The sequence below is a fragment of the Macaca thibetana genome, chromosome 2, assembly GCF_024542745.1.
Source record: "Macaca thibetana thibetana isolate TM-01 chromosome 2, ASM2454274v1, whole genome shotgun sequence".
Taxonomy (NCBI): Eukaryota; Metazoa; Chordata; class Mammalia; order Primates; family Cercopithecidae; genus Macaca; species Macaca thibetana.
This window is the reverse complement of record NC_065579.1, coordinates 3,004,400-3,025,739: the sequence shown is the minus strand read 5'-3', so window position 1 is coordinate 3,025,739 and position 21,340 is coordinate 3,004,400. Positions and strand designations below refer to the sequence as shown.

Below are 21,340 nucleotides of genomic sequence, written 5' to 3'. Positions count from 1 at the left end.
AGATTTTAAGTAAATGTTTTAATTAGACTAAATTTACTGAAAGATCAATAAATTAAAAGATTTCCCTTTTAGGGGATCTCTCCCAACTCTAGAAATTCACAATAAACATTTTATTTTTGTCTGTTATTATGTATCAGCTTAATGAAATGTTTAAGAATCATTCACTCTTTGCCAATACTGTCAAAAGATTATAAAATATCTTTTTAATATGTCCTTCCGACTGAATTCTGTATTTTATCAAATAATTTTAAAGCATTAAATAAAAAAAAAAAGAAAAGAAAAATCTAAGTAACTTAACTATAAGACTAGTTTCTGGCTGGGTGCAGTGGCTCATGCCTGTAATCCTTGCACTTTGGGAAGCTGAGGCGGGCAGACTGCTTGAGATCAGGAGTTCAAGTCCAGTCTGGCCAACATGGTGAAACCCTGTCTGTACTAAAAATACAAAACTTAGCCAGGCGTGGTGGTGGGCACTTGTACTCCCAGCTACTCCAGAGGCTGAGACAGGAGAATCACTTAACCCTGGAGGCGGAGGTTGCAGTGAGCTGGGATCGCACCACTGCACTCCAGCCTAGGCAACAGAGCAAGACTCTTTCTCAAAAAAACAAAAACGAAAACAAAAGCCTAGTTTCTTCTACATGTATTTCAAAGCCTATTCAGTTTAGAGAACTACAATATTTACTTTCAAATGCTCTAAGTAAAGCAGAAGCTGCAAATAGCCCACTACTCAAACGCTGAATAATGTTAAAATGCCTGTTTTATATGTCCTTTATTCTATTTGAAAAAAAAATTAAGTGCTATATAAAATTTTTAAATTTAAATGTTATAAATAAAATAAAATGCTATATAAAATAGATTTTTATATTATATAATTAAATTATATAGCATTTAAATTATTGGAGGAAAAAAGTAAACTCAAATATTTAGAGTAGTTAAGACAAACTTTATATATTTGGATATTTATTACTTACTATTCTCTAAAGTAGATATAAATGAAATAAAGGCCATAAAATGATAAAATAGTTCCCATCAGAAAAATCAAACAAACTAACAGGTATTTGTTGCGGGGGTGGGCATGAGGAGGCAGTGTGAGAATTCCTAACTTACATATGGATATCCAAGAAAATAACATATAAGTTTAAAAATAATGAAAATTTCAGCTAATCCTCTCACTATAAAATTTGTAACATTAAGCCATTCGCTCTCTCAAAAACCATTTACAACATATCTATTTTCTAACCACTGGACTAGAGGCTAGGGATACAATCTAGAAATAGAAAAAACATATAAATAAATATTTGCAATAACGTGTAAGTAGTCTAACTACAATGTGTACGAAAATACAGGCACACAGAGAAGGCAGGGGCGAAAATTATTCCTTTTGGCCTGGAGAAGTCTGAGTAACACTGATCATAAAACAGAATGAATTAGTGACAGGGCAAGTAAAAGCAACGCAAGGCAGACCAATTTCATGAGAATACCTTAATACTCCAGACAAGATACGGTAAGGCTTGGTTAGGGCTGCAGCAAAGGTGAAGAAAGAACCCATTTAAGAGGTACATAGGAGGAATTTTCAAGACATTTTGGCAACTACATATACTGGCTTAGAATGAGGAGAGTATCTGACATAATTCTCTCATTTCAAACTTCTATGAGAGTAAAAAAGCGACACCATTCAAATAGATAAGGGCAAAAGGGAAAGAGAAGCCATTTTGGAAGATGAGAGATTTCAGTTCTGAACACGAGAACGAAGTACCTCTGTGAAAAAACATTTGGTCATCTACTTATAACAGGTAGTGATTCAAGCAAGGGGCATGATGAGACTGACAGAAAACAATGAAGAAAAGAAAAGAATAAAACCAAAGATGGAACACTAGAAAGGAAAGTGCAAAGGCAGACAAAGGAGTGAGGCCCAAGACAGAACTGGAAAAGAAACAGAAGTTGGGAGGAAGACCTAAAAGCAGTTTCAGATAAATCAAGATAAAAGAATGTTTCAAGAAGGAGTAAAACAGAATAGCCAAGTTTGTTAAAAACTGAAACATGTCTAGCGAATAAAACCTCTGCATGAGCCATTTTAGTGGGTTAGGCAGGGCGAGTACTCACACTACAGCAGAAAATGGTACAATGTGAGGTAGGTACAGGACCCAGGAAATAGCCTACTCCCGTCTAGCAACCTTTCCTCCAAAAGTACAATTAATTTTAAAACTTTAACTTCCCACTTACTGAAGAGGAACTTAATGGAAAAAAACTTAGCTAATTTTCTATTGTTTTGCAAAGTTACCTAAGTAATTTTTAATTACTAATTTCTATTTGGTATTTTTTCTTAAGAAATACTCTGTGATCATTGTGAAGTAAACAATCTCTGAAGACAACCACTACTGTTTTGAAAAGAAGATTTATATGAGGTAATTCCCTAAGCATTCAAAGGTTTTTGGCTTTAAATTCCATGATATATAGAATCAAGCAATATAATATGCCTTCATTTTTCCCATGTTTCAAATACCTTTGGAGACCTATCACATTCAAACTAGTTTCAGTTATAAATTAGACTGGAAGATCACCAAGCAATTTACCAAATACAGATTTCTAGTTTTTAAAAGCAGCACCTAATACAAAAATATGGTAACACTACTTCTAGAAAGATTTTTCATTTGGCAATATGGTGAACCTTAGCACCTCTAAGAATCTAATCTAAAGAAATAAGAAGTGTAAAGATGTTATTATCACTCACAATTACTGAAAATTATATTTTCCCTATTGCCAGTAAAAACTTGAACACCATAAATGTCTTTTACAGCAACTTAGAAGGAACTAGGGGCCCTTACCCTAAAGGAAGTAACACAGGAACAGAAAAACAAACGTCATGTGTTGTCACCTATAAGTAGAAGCTAAGTTGTAGGTTTTCAGGGGCATACAGAGTAGTATAATGCACACTGGAGACTCAGAAAGGGGGGAAGGTTGGGAGGGAGGTGAGGGATGAAAAATTTCCTATTGGGTACAATGTATACTACTGGAGTGACAGATACAAAAAAAGCCCACACTTTACCACTATGCAATTCATCATGTGACCAAAAACCCACTTGTACCCCTAAATTTACTGAAATAATAAAATGGTATAAAAGATAATTAAATTGATACAACAACTCCAGAGAACAAAATATAGCAACTAAAAAGATTTTTAACATTTTTATTTTATTTTATTTTATTTTATTTTATTTTTTTTTTGAGACGGAGTCTCACGCTGTTGCCCAGACTGGAGTGCAATGGCGCGATCTCGGCTCACTGCAAGCTCCGCCTCCCGGGTTCCCGCCATTCTCCTGCCTCAGCCTCCTGAGTAGCTGGGACTACAGGCGCCTGCCACCGCGCCCGGCTAATTTTTTGTATTTTTAGTAGAGACGGGGTTTCACTGTGGTCTCGATCTCCTGACCTTGTGATCCGCCCGCCTCGGCCTCCCAAAGTGCTGGGATTACAGGCTTGAGCCACCGCGCCCAGCCTGATTTTTAACATTTTTAAATGGGAAATACAAAGTTAAGAGAAAAGAGGCAGAACTCAGAACCCAAGGAATATATATCCATACACACATAGATACACTATAGCTATACAGATGATATCCATACACACATAGATACACTATAGCTATACAGATGATATCCATACACACATAGATACACTATAGCTATACAGACGGAAATTTTCCACGAAAGATTATGTTTTAACTTTAAGCTCAAAGTAAAAGTATTTATTTACTCTTCTTAGGGCAATCACTCAAAAGTAACAACCTATTTAGTAAGCACTGTCTGAAAACCTACACAGTAAGAAACTACATACCTGAAGCACATAATCGAGGGCTATATGTCGAAAACATTTTCTTGTTGCTGTCAGAATGTTGGTGGCTTCTTCAACTTCATGTTGTTTATTTCTTTGTACTTGGGCATTTTTTACTAATGCGTTTTCTTTTTCTTCACTGACTTTTTCGAATTGCTTCTTGGCATCTTTGAATTTTCTAAGATCTCTAAAAAAAGAAAAAGTGAAACTTTCATAACTTGCTTCATTAAAAAACTTTAGCAGGCTGGGCGCAGTGGCTCACGCCTCTAATCCCAGCACTTTGGGAGGCCGAGGTGGGTGGATCACGAGGTTAAGAGATCGAGACCATCCTGGCCAACATGGTGAAACCTTGTCTCTACTAAAAATACAAAAAAATTAGCTGGGTGTGGTGGCACATGCCTGTAGTCCCAGTTACTCAGGAGGCTGAGGCAGGACAATCACTTGAACATGGGAGGTGGAAGTTGCAGTGAGCTGAGATCACGCCACTGCACTCCAGCCTGGCAACAGAGCAAGACTCCGTCATAAAAAAAAAAAAAAACAAACAAAAAACAAACAAACAAAAAACTTTAGCAAAATAACATTTAGAATTGAATTCCTATGTTCCTCCATTTTTTGTTTCACCTCACACTGAAACACATTCACTCTTCAAACTAAAATATGTACTGTTTCTCAATTTTGTATAAAACCTGATGAAGTCAGCTAAAATTTCACTATTTAAACCTATATAACTTGAGGTGACAATAAATTATCAAGTTAACATTACAGAAACACAAAGGAAAAGTTAATTGTTTTTCTAAAGACAAATTCAGGGATACGTACCATTATTTAACCAAATGATTTGTAAACGGTACTATACATAAGAATCACTATAGGGCACTTATTAAAAATGTAATTTCCAGAGCTCTTTCCAAGAGATTATAATTCTTTAGCCTTCAGGAAAAATCCTAGAAATCTGAGGAGTTCATTTTTAAGACACACCTGTGATTTTACTACTACGGATGGTCTACAGACCACACTCTAAGAAACAACATTCATTTCTCATGCTGTGGCAAGATCATAGCTCACTACAGCCTTAAAGTCCTGGGCTCAAGCGATCCTCACACCTCAAGCCTTTCAAGCAGCTGGGATTATAGGCACATGCCACCACACAAGGCTAATCTTTATTTTTTATTTCTGTGGCCTCACATTATTGCCCAGGCTGGAACACATCAATTTCTGAAAGAACCGTTACATCAGCAAAGAATAACAGTATCCCTTTCAATAGTCTGAAAATCTGAAACACTTGGTTCATTAATGACCTTACTCACATAACAACCCTTTGCTTGTATTTTTCTACTAGGGAGCTAGGTAAAATAACTTGAAGACAAATGATTTTATAAAAATCATAATAAAGTATATGTAAGAAGGACATTCAACTCCTCGAAAGAAGCCATAAACTGTATGTGTGCATTCTATGAAGACATTCTAAGTATTAATCTATCACAAAGTAATTTATAAAGACTCTAGTTGGGTGCACTGGCTCATGCCTGTAGTCCCAGTGCTTTGGGAGGTTATGGTAAGAAAACTGCTTTGAGGCCAGGAGTTTGAGACTAGCCTCAGCAACATAGTGAGATCTGCCTCTACAAATATAAAAAATAAAAGAAAAATTAGCCAGAAGTGGTCCACGCCTGTAGTCCTAACTACTCAGGAGGCTGAGGCAGAAGGATCACTTCAGCCCAGGAATTCGAGGTTACAGTGAGTTATGATCAAGCCACTGTACTCCAGCCTGAGTAACAGAGTCAGACCGTCTCTATATTCAAAAAAGAAAAAAAGAAAAGAAACTGTGATACATAACCTCCAGAACAACAAATTCTAACCTATTAAAAACAGTGTACTATCTTAATGAGATCTAACACCGCCGTACAGCTCTATTATAATAAACTTTATCTGTAATTTTATATATTCCCAGCCAGGAATCAAGAGAAAAAACTGTATTATTAATGTGAAAAAGAAAAACTTTCCTAATTTGGAAATTTCTGATTTTTAAAATTTCCAGTTCTATTTTATTTCACAAAGAAAATGTGATGAATGTGACACAAAATACTCATAAGTAACAAAAATCATGTCCTTTTTTTTTTTTTTGAGACAGAGTTTCACTCTTGTCGCCCAGGTGGGAATGCAATGGCATGATCTCAGCTCACTGCAACCTCCACCTCCCAGGTTCAAGCGATTCTCCTGCCTCAGTCTCCTGAGTAGCTGGGATTACAGGCATGCGCTACCACGCCCAGCTAATTTTGTATTTTTAGTAGAGATGGGGTTTCTCCATGTTGGCCAGGCTGGTCTCGCCTCCTGACCTCAGGTGGTCCACCCGTCTTGGCCTCCCAGAGTGCTGGGATTACAGGTGTGAGCCACCACACCAGGGTCCAAAAATCATGTACTTTCATGACTCATTCTCATATATTCCATTATCTTCTCTTCAAAGAAAACACCACACTGAAACACTGAAATAACGGAAAACATAGTTTCAACTACAATAGCTAATAGTATTTCATCCACTTTTGGGGTTTTCTTTGATGTTGAAAGAACAATTAGATTATTTACATTAAAAATATTTTTTAAACCTACAGCTATGTATCCTAGCTAAGTATCCTCCAGAACACGTATTTGTGGAAGAAGTGATTCACTGAAAGATATCAAGTCTGATCTACTTATAGAATAATTCAGGAAGATGTAGTCCCAGCTACTCGGGAGGCTGAGGCAGGAGAATGGCGTAAACTCGGGAGGCAGAGCTTGCAGTGAGCTGAGATCCGGCCACTGCACTCCAGCCTGGGCGACAGAGCCAGACTCCCTCTCAAAAAAAAAAAAAGAATAATTCAGGAAGAAATGCAGCATACATTTCACAAAGCAAATAAAAACACCAATATTTTCAATAATTCATGGTATATAACTTCTTCCAAAAGATACCAATTCGCAGACTGATCATTAACTAGTTAATTTTCTTTCCTCTTCACTGCAATTGACTTACTCTTTAACAAAGTTCTGAAGCTGTGCCTTAATTGATCTCTGAGTTTGGTCAAACAGGATCTAAAAAATAAAATTTAATATTAAGTGATTAGAAAAGTAAACAAAATAATTTTCTTATCGTTCTATAAATACCATACCCCTTCATCAATTCTCCAATTCTAATACTGCCTATATTTCTTCTTGAGGACTACAAAAGAAATAACCATTTAAAAATAGAACCCAAAACAGATAAGCCAATTTCATCTCTCAGAAATAATATTACTTCTATTTACAGAGGAAAACAAACCTGCTTTAATATTTAAATAGAGTGCTCAAACAGTGGAGCAACATAGTTCCTTAATTCTAATTCAGGCTTTGGAAGACAATCTAAAACACGAATACAAATTCTGCTCCACACATTACAGAAATTATTTACTCCAATATACTACAGCATACCAAATGAAAACAACTCCAGAAACACCATATACCTTAGCTGAGGTAGAGGTTACTACTCATTTGGGAAGACTTGCAGACTTAAATGAGTATTTTGAATTCAACTAAACATTATATCATCCTTCAGGTTAAGTAACTGCTAACAGTAGAGACAAGAATGAAATCTGATTCCTCCAGATAGTATTTTGCCCAACTTAAAAGATGCCACGTATTTCGCACAGATGGCTCTGTGTAGGATAAACATTCAAATGCTTGTCATGGGGATTCCACCTTTAATAATTTACAGATACACTTCATTCAGAGTTTGAAAGAAAGTTAGATGAACAGGCAGAAAGATCAATATCCAAAAGAAAATCCTCCTTTCTTCTACTAATTAAAAATACCATAATTTCATTATCTCTGAAGCTCTGTCTTCCGTTCTCTCCCGAATACCACATACACACATTCCCCAGGAATCTGGACGTTTCAAAATCTGTCAATTTACTTCCAGAGAGAAATTAAATTTTGTATGTATTATGTTAAACTCAAAGTACTAAACCCAAGTAAGCAAAAGAAAGAAAATAATAAAGATCAGAGAAGTCAACTAAATAGAAAATAGAAAGTTAACAGAGAAAAATCAAAGAATCAAAACATTTGGTTCTTAGAGATTATAAAATCGATAAACCTCTAACCACAGTGATCAGAAAGAAGACGCAAATTTCAAACACTATGAAGGAGAGACATGTCTTTATTACTGATTGCATGTATATTAAAAAGGTAATCTGCGAAGCTAAGAAACAACTGTAGGCCTGCAAATTCAACAGATGAAATGCATACATTTTGTGAAAGACAAAAACTATCAAGTCTCATTCAAGATGAAACTGATACCCTGAACAGAGTTTAAAAGACACAGTCTACAGTTTAAAACGTTCCATATCATATAAAGTTAAAATTACATGAACATGAAATACAACAATCCCAATCCTAGGTATTTGGCCAAATGAAATTAAAACTTACGTTCACACAAAAACCTGTACTCAAATGTTTATAGCAGTTTCATTCCTAATTGCCAAAATATAGAAAATACCCAAATGTCTTTCAACCAGTGAATATAGAAACAAACTATGATACATTCATACAGCAATAAAAAAGAACGATTATTAATACATGCCAACAACATAGGTAATCTTAATGCATTTTGCTAAATGAAACAAAATTTTTATGGCATCCAGGAAAGGGCAAGACTGAGGGGATGAAAAATCAGCGATTTCCACTGACAGGAGGAAGATGGAAGGGTTAATAATGGGGCAACATGAAGGTTTCTGGGGAGTTGATGGAACTGTTGTACATCTTGACTTTGGTGTGGAAACCCAACTATATGCATCTGTCAAAACCTATGAAGTTATATGCCACAAAAAATCAATTTTGTTATATTTAAATTTAAAAATAACTTTAAAATATGAAGAATGACAGTGTAAATATGAAACAATAGATTTTTAAATGAATAAAGAAGAAACAAATAGCATATTAACTAGGTTGGTTGAAAAGACAGAGAAACATAAAACCAATGAAAAGAGAACATCCAATCTTCTCAGGAACACTAACAACATTTAAGAGAATTGACCATATAGTAGGGCATAAAGCAATAATATGGCATTATATTAAGTTATACTACAAAGTATTAAAAAGAGAGAACTACTGAAACAGGCAACAATACCAATCTCAAAAATGTTATTCCAAACAAAAGAAGTCACACACACACACACACGCACACACACACACACACAGAGACACACATATGTACAATATGATTCCATTTATATGAAGTTATAGAAAAAGCATAACTACTTTACGGAAGAAAATCAGAACAGCACTTGCCTTTGGAGGTGTGGGTTGGGACTGTCTGAGAAGTAGTATGGGAGAACTTTCTGGATAATCGTAATGATCTGTATCTTAAAAAGGATTTGACTTACATAAGTGGATGGGCTTGCCAAAATTAACTGAATGATACAAATAGGATTTTTGCATTTCACTGTATTTAAACTTGACCTCAAGAAATAAAATCAGGGCCAGGCATGGTGGCTCATCCCTATAATCCCAGTACTTTGGGAGCCCAAGGTTGGAGGATCCCATGAGGCCAGGAGTTCAAGATTAGCCTGGGCAACATGGCAAGACCCATCTCTCTCTCTCTCTCTCTCTCTCTCTCTCTCTCTCTCTCTCTCTCTCTCTATATATATATATATATATATATATATATATATAAAAAATAATGAGCCAAGCATGGTGGCACACACTTGTAGTCCTAGCTATTCAAGAGGCTAAGGCAAGAGAATTACTTGAGCCCAGGAGTCCAAGGTTGCAGTGAGCTGTGATCATGCCACTGCACTGCGCTCTAGCCAGAGCAACAGAGTAAAACAAGAAAAGAAAAGAAAAGAAAAGAAAAGAAAAGAAAAGAAAAGAAAAGAAAAGAAAAGAAAAGAAAAGAAAAGAAAAGAAAAGAAAAGAAAAAGGAAAAGGAAAAGGAAAAGGAAAAGGAAAAGAAAAGACAGAGAGAAAGAAAGAACTGTAAAAAAAACCTAAACCTGGGAATCTATTTGAAAAAGAAATGTTCTTTTGTCTATAAATTATTTTAAAATGCATTAATAATATTGAGGCATGGATAGAGGGGAGGATAAATGAATAGATATGTGATAAAGCAAATGCAGCATAATATACCTTTGGGGCGAGTATATGGATGTCAACTGTAAAGCAGTTTCAACCTCTAATTATAAAGTATCAGAAAGAAATGGCACACATACCTTAAAAAATAAATAAAAAGGAAAACACATCCTACAAATACATTAAAAATTAAAAATAAATAAAAAGAAAAAATGTGAAAAACTCCACAAAGATGTCTTCACATCTTCATTGCTGAATTCTACCAAACATTTAATGTGGAAAGAACAGTACTTCTACATAAACTCTTCAGAAAAAAATTCTCAGAAAATCTAGTCTCTGAGAAAACAGAACAAAACCAAAGACGCTGTAAGAAAAGAAAGCTACAGGCCGGGCGCGGTGGCTCAAGCCTGTAATCCCAGCACTTTGGGAGGCCGAGACGGGCGGATCACGAGTTCAGGAGATCGAGACCATCCTGGTTAACACGGTGAAACCCCGTCTGTACTAAAAAATACAAAAAACTAGGCGGGGGAGGTAGCGGACGCCTGTAGTCCCAGTTACTCGGGAGGCTGAGGCAGGAGAATGGCGTAAACCCGGGAGGCGGAGCTTGCAGTGAGCCGAGATCCGGCCACTGCACTCCAGCCCGGGCACAGAGCGAGACTCCGTCTCAAAAAAAAAAAAAAGAAAGAAACCTACAAAGCAATATCCCTCATGAATATAGATGCCAAAATTCTTAACAATATATAGTAATGACATATCATAATAATACATAAGAAGGAAAACACATCATGACCGATTGGGATATATTCCAAGAAAGAAAGATGGATTTAACATTCAAAAAAAAATCAACGTAATTCACCAGGTTAACAGACTTAAAAAACAAACTGTATGATAGATACAAAAAAGCACTGGAACAAAAACCATCCATTCCTGATTTTTAAAAACTCTCGGGAATACAGACATATAAGGTAACTTCCTCGGTGCAACAAAGGGGACATATGAAAACTCTGTATCTAACACCCTGGCTAGTGGCAAAAGGCTACTTTCACCCTCAGACCAGGACCAAGGCCAGCAATGTCTACTCATCACTTCTATTCAACATTACACTAGAAATTCTAGCAATGTAATAAATAAATTTTTACAAGAAATAAAAAGCATACAGATTAGAAAGGAAGAATATAAAATTGTCTTTATCCACAGATGATATGATCAGCTCCATAGATAACCCTATGGAACCTGCAAAAAAAACTGCTAAAATTAATAAGTGAGTTTAAGAAGGCTGTAGAAACAAAGTCAAAATATAAAAATCAGTTGTATTTCTAAGACCAGCAATGACCAAACAGAAACTGAACATTAAAAAAAAAAAATACTGGCCAGGTGCAGTGGCTCACGACTGTAATCCCAGCACTTTGGGAGGCCAAGACGGGCGGATCACATGAGGTCGGGAGTTTGAGACCAGCCTGACCAACATGGAAAAACCCTGTCTCTACTAAAAATACAAAATCAGCCGGGCCTGGTGGCGCATCCCTGTAATCCCAGCTACTTGGGGGGATGAGGCAGGAGAATCGCTTGAACCCGGGAGGCGGAGCTTGCAGTGAGCCGAGATCATGCCACTGCACTCCAGCCTGGGCAACAGGAGCGAAACTCCATCTAAGAAAAAACAAAACAAAACAAAAAAACCATTTACAATAATAAATAGGAAATGCTTAAGGATAAATTTGACAAAAAGTATGCAAGACTTGCACAGTGATGACCACAAAACATGCTCAGAGAAACTAAAAAAAAACCAAATGGAGACAATCTTTCATGCTCTTCATTTCTAACTTGGGTCCAGCAGAATGGCTCCACAAAGATGGGCGGCAAGAAAAAGAATCATCCTGCCATCAGTAAGGTGACCTGAGGGTACACCATCAACATTCAGAATCATCCTGCCATCAAAAAGGTGATGTGAGGGTATACCAGCCACATTCAGAATCATCCTGCCATTGATAAGGTGACGTGAGGGTATACCAGCCACATTCAGAATCATCCTGCCATCGATAAGGTGACCCGAGGATACACCAGCCACATTCAGAATCATCCTGCCATCGATAAGGTGACCCGAGGATACACCAGCAACATTCAGAAGCATATCCGTGGAGTGGGCTTCAAGAAGCGTGGCCCTCAGGCACTCAAAGAGATCCAGAAATTTGCCATGAAGGAGATGCGAACTCTAGATGTGCGCCTTGACACCAGGCAGAACAAAGCTGTCTGGAACAAAGGAACAAGCAATGTCTCATGGGTACCCATATGTGGTTTTGAAAACATGATGAAGCTGAACATTCACAAGCTCTATACATTGATTACCTATGTGCCGGTCACCACGTTCAAAAATCTATTGATAAAGTCATTGTGGACAAGAACTAACCACTGATTGTCAAATAAAGTGAGCAAATCATACACACACAAATAGAATAATTATGGCCCTCTACTTTGAGTAACACATATACTATTTGGATTGGAAGACTGATTATTAGCAAAATACTGATTCACCTCAAATTGATCTATACATTGAATGCCATTCCACTCCAAATCTCAGTAGAAACTGAAAAGTTGATTCTAAAAGTTATATGAAAACATAAAGGACCTAGAATAGCCAAAATAACCTTGAAAAAGAGGAACAGAGTTAGAATACCCATACTACCTGATTTCAAGACTTACTATGAAAGCTACCATAACCAATGGAGTGTGGTAATGTATAAAGACAGGCAAAGGCTGGGTACAGTGGCTCACGCCTGTAATCCCAACACTTTGAGAGGATCACTTGAGCCCAGGAGTTGGAGACCAGCCTTGGCAACAAAGTGAGACCCCACGTCTCAACAAAAATTCAAAAAATTAGCCAGGCGTGTATGTAGCATGTGCCTGTGGTCCCAGCTGCTTGGGAGGCTAAGGCAGGCGGATTACTTGAGCCCAAGGGGTGGAGGCTGCAGTGAGTCATTTTCAGTTCACTGCACTCGAGCCCAGAAAACAAAGCAAGACTGTCTCAGGAAAAAAAAAAGAAAAAAGACAAGCAAAAAGACCAATAAAGCAGAAATTACCCACGCATATGGTCAACTTTTATTTATTTATTTTTTTACCAAAGGTGCCAATAAAGATAGGAAAATGTACAGAGCAAGCTGCAGAGCCATATGCAAATAATTTAATAATAATAAAGAGGAAAAAGAAGAACTTCAACCCTTACCACAGGACATTTATAAAATTTAACCTGAAATAGATCATAGACCTAAACTTCTACAAGAAATCACTGAAAAAAAATTACTGAATAGGGTTAAGCAAACATTTCTTAACAGAACACAAAAGAAAACTATAAAAAACTAAAATCAATAAATTGACTTCATTTTAAAAAGTTTGATCTTTAAAAAACACTGCTACAAAAATGAAAAAGGCAAGCTGAAGCATGGAAGAAAATACAAGCAAAGCAAAGCATACGATAACTCAGCAAAGATGAAGATAAATCTTTTTTTTTTTTTTTTTTTTTTGGGACAGAGTCTTGTTCTGTCGCCCAGGCTGGAGTGCAGTGGTGTGATCTTGGCTCACTGCAACCTCCGCCTCCCAGGTTCAAGTGATTCTCCTGCCTCAGCCTCCCAAGTAGCTTGGATTACAGGCACGTGCCACCACACCAGCTAGTTGTTGTATTTTTAGTAGAGACAGGGTTTCACCATGTTGCCAGGACGGTCATGAACGCCTGACCTCAAGTGATCCGCCCGCCTCAGCCTTCCAAAGGGCTGGGATTACAGGCAAAAGCCACTACCCCAACTGATAAATCCATTTTTTCTTTTCTTTTTTTTTTCTTTTTGTGTGTGTGTGCGTGTGTGTGAGATGGAGTCTCGCTCTGTCCCCCAGGCTGGAGTGCAGTAGCGCGATGTCGGCTCACTGCAAGCTCCGCCTCCCGGGTTCAGGCCATTCTGCCTCAGCCTCGAGAGTGGCGGGGACTACAGGCGCCCACCACCACGCCCAGCTAATTTTTTGTATTTTTAGTAGACACGGGGTTTCACCGTGTTAGCCAGGATGGTCTTGATCTCCCGACCTCGTGATCCGCCCGCATCGGCCTTCCAAAGTGCTGGGATTACAGGCGTGAGCCACCGTGCCCAGCCTAAATCCATTTTTTTAATGAACAAAAGATGACACTTCACCAAAGAAGATCCATAGATGGCAAAGAAACAAAATACTCAACATCATTACTTATTAATAAGGAAATGCAAATTAAAACCATAAACAATTTTAAAAAGTGACCATGCCAAGTGCTGCGGGGCACGTGGAACCCCTGCGCTCTCGTACACTGCTGATGGAAAATGGTACAACCCACTCTGCAAAACAACATTTGTGTAGGTTTCCTTTACAGATATTAACCTTTTTAAGAAATGTAAAACAGTCATGTGCCGCATAATGACATTTTGGTCAAAAACAGGCCGCACATATAACGGTGGTCCCATAAAATTATAGTACTGTATCTGTACCGTACCTTTTCTATGTTTAAATACACAAATACCTACCATTGTGTTACAAATGCCTAACGTATTCATTACAGAAACATGCTGTATAGGTTTGTAGCCTAAAAGCAATAGACTATAACACATAGCCTAGGTGTGTAGTAGGCTACACTATCTAGGTTTGTGTTAAGTACATTCTACGATACTCACACAATGAGGAAATCACCTAACATTACTCAGAATATATCACTGTTGTCAAATGATGCGTGACTGTATTAAAAATTAATATAAACATTAATAAAAGAAATTAAATATTTTATTTTCTCTTAGCAATGGTTTATAGTCTTTACTTTAAAAACAGTAAAAATTTAAGCATAACAGTATCTTACAAACTAGCCGTTTTATGCCTAGCTATTCACATAAATAAAACTATATGTCTACACAGATTTTTACATGTATTTTAATAAGCATTTTTATTTGTAATAGTCAAAACCTAAAAACAACCCCAAAGTCCATTGCAGTAGTTTTAAAATATGACAACAAATTCTTTAACACTGCTTTCTTCAAAAGCAGCCCCAGTTCTTTGCTCTTTGTGTGTGGGTTGGATGGAGTGACTTATTTCTAGCAAATAGTATCATGAAGAAAATGACAACGTGTGACTGCTGAGACCAGGTTATAAAAGGCATTGAAGCTTCCAGCCAGACGCGGTGGCTTAGCACTTTGGGAGGTTGAGGCTGGGAGTTTGAGACCAACCTGGCCAATCTGGTGAAACCCCAACTCTACTAAAAATACAAAAATTAGCTGGCTGTGGTGGCGCACGTCTGTAATGCCAGCTACTCAGGAGGCTGAGGCACAAGAATCACTTCAACCTGGGAGGCAGAAGTTGCAGTGAGCCAAGGTCATGCCACTGCACTCCACCCTCGACGACAGAGTGAGACTTTGTCTTAAAAAAAAAAAAAAAAGGCATTGAAGCTCCCTGTTTGCCCATGCTGCTCTTGGATCACTTGTTTTAGCAGTTACCAGATTCCATGTCATAAGGACACTCAATCAAGCATCCCTGCAAAGAGGATCCTTGGTCAGAGGACCAGAGACCGAGGCAATCTCATGAAATTCCTCAGTCAGAGTCACCCAACTAAGCCACTCCCAAATTCCTGGCCCAGAAACTGTAAGATAAGATATGCATGCTGTTTCATGCCACTGAGTTTTCAAATAATCTGTTATACAGCAGTAGATAGCTAATATAACCATCCACAGGTGGATGGATTTTAAAACGTGTGATAAATCCATACAATGCAATCGTATTGAGCAATAAAAAGGGAATGAAGGACTGAAACATGCAATATAATTGGATCTCAAAATAACAACACTGAAGAAACTAGACCACAAAAGTCCATTTACATACAACTCTAGAAAATGCAAACAAACCAATAATGATAGAAAACATATTCACGACAGACTAGGAATGAGGGAAGAAGAGAGAGAAATAGAAATTACAAAGTGGCAAAGAAAAACTTTTAAGGCATGATCGTTATATTCACTAAATTATTTGTAGTGATGATTTCATGGAGATATGTGGATCTCAAAAGTTATCAAATTTGTGTGCTCTAACTATGCAGTTTATGTCAATTATTCCTTAATAAAGCTGTTTTAAAAATAATTATATTCCAAGGAGAAAAGCAGAACATTTTTCTCTTTTTTGCTTTTCAACTTTTTTTAACTTTTAGGTTCAGGGGTACATGTGCAGGATGTGGAGGTTTGTTACATATGTAAACATGTGTCACAGGGATTTGTTGTACAGATTATTTCATCATCCAGGTATTACACCTACTATCCATTAGTTATTTTTCCTGATCCTCTCCCTCCTCCTACCTTCCACACTCCAAAAAGCCACAGTATATGCTGTTCCCCTGTATGTGTCCATGTGTTCTCATCATTTAGCTCCCCTACTTATAAGCGAGAACATGTGGCATTTGGTTTTCTGTTCCTATGTTAATCTGCTAAGGATAATGGCCTCCAGCTCCATCCATGTTCCTGCAAAGCACACGATCTCATTCTTTTTTATGGCTGCATAGTATTCCGCAGTGTATATGTACCACATTTTCTTTATCCAGTCTACCACTGATGGGCATTTAGATTGATTCCATGTCTTTGCTGCTGTGAATAGTGCTGCAATGAACATACACATACATATGTCTTCGTAACAGAACTATATTCCTATGGGTATATACCCAGCAATGGTATCTCATCCAGCTGATGTGAGATGGGATCTCACTGTGGTTTGGGTTTGCACTTCTCTAATGATCAGTATGTTGAGCTTTTTTTCATATGATTGTTAGCCACATGTACGTCTTCTTTTGAGAAATGTCTGTTCATGTCCTTTGCCCGCTTTTTAATGGGGTTGTGTTTTTCTTTATAATTTAAGTTCCTTATAAATTCTGGATGTAAGAGCATTACCAGATGAATAGTTTGCAAATATTTTCTCCTGTTCTATAGGTTGTCTGTTTACTCTGTTGACAGTTTCTTTGATTGTGCAGAAACTCTTTAACTAGATCCCATTTGTCAATTTTTGCTTTTGTTGCAGTTGCTCTTAGCAACTTCATCATGAAACCTTGGCCCATACCTATATCCAGGATGCTATTGCCTTTAAAATGTAACATTACCAAAATTAAATTTTCTATACACTTGAATAGAATGACAAGTATTTCATGAAATTAGATGTCAATAATCTAGGCTATTTACTGATTTTGTTTTGGAGACAAGAGTATAACTCTATCACACAGGCTGGAGTGCAATGGCATGATCTCGGCAAGCAATTCTTGTGCCTTAGCCTTCTGAGTAGCTGGGACACAGGCATGTGCCACCATGCTCAGTTGATTTTTGTATTTTTAGCAGAGATGGGGTTTCGCCGTGTTGGCCAGCCTGATCTCGAACTCCTGACCTCAGCCTCCCAAAGTGCTGGGATTACAGGCGTGAGCCACTGCACCCAGCCACAATAATGTAGGCTGTATACTTTTAATACTTCCATTAGTGTGAAAAGTATGTTGTCAATAAAGCAACGATTCTGTCTCTGACCTGCCAATTCTCAGGTCACAGCTACCTAACAGCTAATTCTTTCTTTTTCTTCTTCTTTTTTTTTTTTTTTTTGGTAGTTGTTGTTGTTCTTAAAGCCCTTCCTCATGGACAGCTAAGTCTTTGCCATACTAAACTGCTACATAGAAATTCCGCAATTAGTCTACTGGTATCTAAATCTCTAGTCTATACCTTCCCAGGAGAAAATTCACACATTTTCCCATCATAAAAGTTTAAAAGCCACCAACAGAAAAGCTAAGGTTCACTTATATTTCTGGAAATTAACAGTTTTATTCCAAGCAACATATATATTACAAATAATCAAAAATGTCAGTTGACCAATCTGCTCATTATGAACTTACAAAAGTGCACAGAATAATGTATGACTCTTTAAAACCAACAGCTCACACTAAAGTTATTCCTCATACATGTATGAACACAGTTAAAGCGGCACTATCTCTGCTCTCTTCAGGAAAGGATGAAAGCTAAGATGCACTTCAAAGATCTAGTCCAGAAAGGTTAGTAAAAGAATAGGCTGCATATCCATAGACAGCATTATCCCCGTTTCCAGTTCTTACAAGTAAGGTGTCTTTGGCTCTAAGTATACATTTTGTAGTTTAAAGTCCCTGTGATTTATTTAAATATTTTTCAGGGACAGGCAAAGTGGCTCATGCCTGCAATCCTAACACTTTGGGAAGCCAAGATGGGAGGATCACTCGAGGCGAAGAGTTCGAGAACAGCCTAGGGAACATAATAAGACTTCATCGCAACAAAAGGCAGAGCAATATGGCCAAATAGAAGCCTCCACTGATGGTCCTCCCTGCAGGAACACCAAATTTAACAACCACGTACACAAAAAGCACCTTCATAAGAACCAAAAATCATGTGAGCAATCATAGTACCTGCTTTTACCTTCGTCTTGTTGAAAGAGGCAGTGAAAAGGATAGAAAAGACAGTCTTAAATGGCTGACCCCAGCCCTCCCCCACGCGCTCGTAGCAACCACACGGCATGAGGAAGAATCTGTGCTGCGCATGCGGAAAGAGCACAGCCACCGTGGGACCATTCGCCGGAACGCAGAGCACAGCCACCGTGGGACCATTCGCCGGAAGGCAGCGCTGCCAATCCCAGCAGGACTCAGCCAGTGCCAATGAATGCAGCACTGAGACCAGCCCCGGGACAGGACAATCACACAGCTTGGAGGGTGGAACTGGAGTTTCCGCAAGCCTCGCCACCACAGGCTGAAGTGCTCTGGGGTCCTAAATAACATTAAAAGGCAGGCTAGGTCACAAGGACTGTAACTCCTAGGCAAGCTGTAGTGCTGTGCTGGGCTCGGAGCCAGTGGACTTGGAGGTACATGACCTAATGAGACACCAGCCAGTGTGGCTAAGGGAGCTTGTGTCACACATTCCCCAACCAAAGGCAGCAAGGCTCCCAGCTCCAAGAGATTCCTTCCTTCTCCTTGAGGAGAGGAAAGAATAAACAGGACTCTGTTGTGCAACATAAATACCACCTCAGCCACAGTTGAATAAGGCACCAGGCAGAGTCGTGAGGTCCCCATTCTAGGCTCTAACTCCTGGATGATATTTTTAGACACACCCTGGGCCAGAAGGAACCTGAAGGGAAGGATCAAGGCCTGAAGAATTCATCACCTGCTGACTAAAGAGACCTTAGACCCTGAATAATCACCAGCAGTAACCAAGTAATACACACTGTGGGCCTCAGCTAAGACTCTCTGAGACATGCAGGCTTCAGGTGTGACCGGGCACATTTACAGTTCTGGTGGCTACGAGGAGAAACTCCTCCTGCTTCAGAAAAGGGGAGGGAAAAATAAAGGGGATTTTGTCTTGCAGATTAGGTACCACCACAAACATAGTTGGGAGGAGCACCAAGTGGGCTTCTAGGGTCCCTGATTCCAGAGAATACGGGACAGCACCTCTGGAATTACCCTAAACCAGAAAGGAACTCACTGCCCTGAAGGGTGAGTCCCAGGAATGGCGACATTCATGAAAAGCTGAGCCCTTGGGCCTTAAGTGACCAGTGAAAACACTGCGGCAGTACTCCCTGTGGGCCTGTGCGGAGGTGGACACCGGGGGTGACTCCCTGTGGGCCTGTGCGGAGGTGGACACCGGGGGTGACTCCACTGCCTGGGGGAGGAAAGGGAAGGGTGGAAAGGACTGTGTCTTGTGATTTCAGTACCAGCTTAAACATAGTTGAATGCAGCACCAGGGAAATTTCTAAGGTGTCCGATTTCAGGCCCTGGCTTCCAGGCACTATCTCTGAACCTGTCTGGAGCCCAGAGCCCAGGGGAATGCACACGCCCCGAAGGGAAATACACAAGAATGACTAGCTCCTGCCACTCTTGAAATAATGACTGTATAGCCTGAGGGTCTTGAGAGAACACAGGTTGCAGCCAGGTAATAGTTTACAGCAGGATGTGGGCAAGACACAGTGCTTTGCCGGCTTCAGATCTGACCAAGTACAGTCACCACAATGGTGGCGACAGGAGTGCTTGTGTCACCCCTCTCCGAGCTCCAGGCAGCTTAGCCAGAGAGAGAGAGACACAGACTGCATTCATTTTGGAGAAAGTAAGGGAAGAAAACAAGAGTCTCTACCTGGTAATCCAGGGAATTCTTCCAGATGTTATCCAAGACCACAGTATTAGTCCATTCTCACACTGCTATAAAGAACTGCCTGAGACTGGGTAATCTAGAAAGGAAAGAGGTTTAATTGACTCACAGTTCTACACAGCTGGGGAGGCCTCAGGAAACTGACAATCATGGTGGAAGGTGAAGGGAAAGCAAGGCACTTTCTTCAGGAGGCAGCAGGAAGGAGAATGAACACAGGAGGAATTACCAAACACTTACAAAATCATCAGATCTCACGTAATGCACTCACTATCACCAGAACAGCATGGGGGAAACCACTCTCATGATCCATTTACCTCCACCTGGTCTCTCCCTTGACACGTGGGGATTACGGGGATTATTATTCAAGATGAGACTTGTGTGCGGACACAAAGCCTAACCATATCAACCACCAAGCTGGTATCTCTGTAAGTGTCCGAGAACTACAGCATTACGAGGCTTGGGGTGCCCTCTAATGCAGCTGTAGTGACCAAAAACTTAGATCATAACAACCAAGTAGGTTTGAATACTTGGATAGCCTTCTCAAGAAGGATGAGTACCAACAAGCCCAGACTGTGAAGCCTACAATAAATATTTAATTCTTCAATGCCTAGATATTATCAAACATCCACTGGCATCAAGACCATTGAAGAAAACATAACCTCATCAAAAGAACTAAATGACATACCAGGGGCAAATCGGAGAATTGGAGATATGCGACCTCTCAGACAGAGAATTCAAAACAGCTGCTCTGAGGAAACTCAAAGAAATACAAGATAACAGAGAAGAAATTCAGAATCCTATCAGATAAATTTAACAAAGAAACCAAACAGAAATTCTAGAGTTGAAAAATGCACTTGATATTTAAAGAATGTATCAGAGTCTCTTAACAACAGAACTGATCAAGCAGAAGAAAGAATTCATGAGACTTATGAGCCCTGTTTGAAAACAGAGAAGAAAAAAGAATAAAAATGAATGAAGCATGCCTATAAGATCTACAAAATAGCCTCAACGGGACAAATCTAAGAGTAAGGTAGAAAGAGAGAAATAGAAAGTTTATTCAAAAGGATAGTAACAGAAAATTTCTGAAACTGAAAGATACAAATATTCAAGTAAAAGAAGGTTATAGAATACCAAGTAGATTTAAAGATTTAATCCATTATTAGTTTAATAATCAAATTCCCAAAGATCAAGGATAAAGAAAGGATTCTAAAAGCAGCACAAGAAAAGAAACAAATTAACACAATGGAGCTCCAAAATATCTAGCAGTAGACTTTTCAATGGAA

The 21,340-nt window shown here is 38.7% G+C and overlaps 1 protein-coding gene across 11 annotated transcripts in view; it reads right to left on the bottom strand.

The window, feature by feature from the left end:
- The window catches only part of ACAP2 (ArfGAP with coiled-coil, ankyrin repeat and PH domains 2), a 179,449-nt gene that overhangs the window by 67,881 nt on the left and 90,228 nt on the right, over window positions 1-21,340 (bottom strand). For 10 of the 11 annotated variants that reach the window (XR_007723273.1, XM_050779140.1, XM_050779143.1 and 7 more), the window contains 2 exons: window positions 6,827-6,885; window positions 3,826-4,009 (listed from right to left, as the gene is read on the bottom strand). Coding sequence is in view for 9 of the 11 variants with exons in the window: in XM_050779140.1 (XP_050635097.1) it covers window positions 3,826-4,009; window positions 6,827-6,885 (243 nt within the window). In the remaining 2 variants the exon portion in view is untranslated. Of the gene's footprint in view, window positions 1-3,825; window positions 4,010-6,826; window positions 6,886-20,042; window positions 20,137-21,340 lie in introns of all 11 variants that reach the window. The other variant, XM_050779150.1, reaches the window with a different exon arrangement.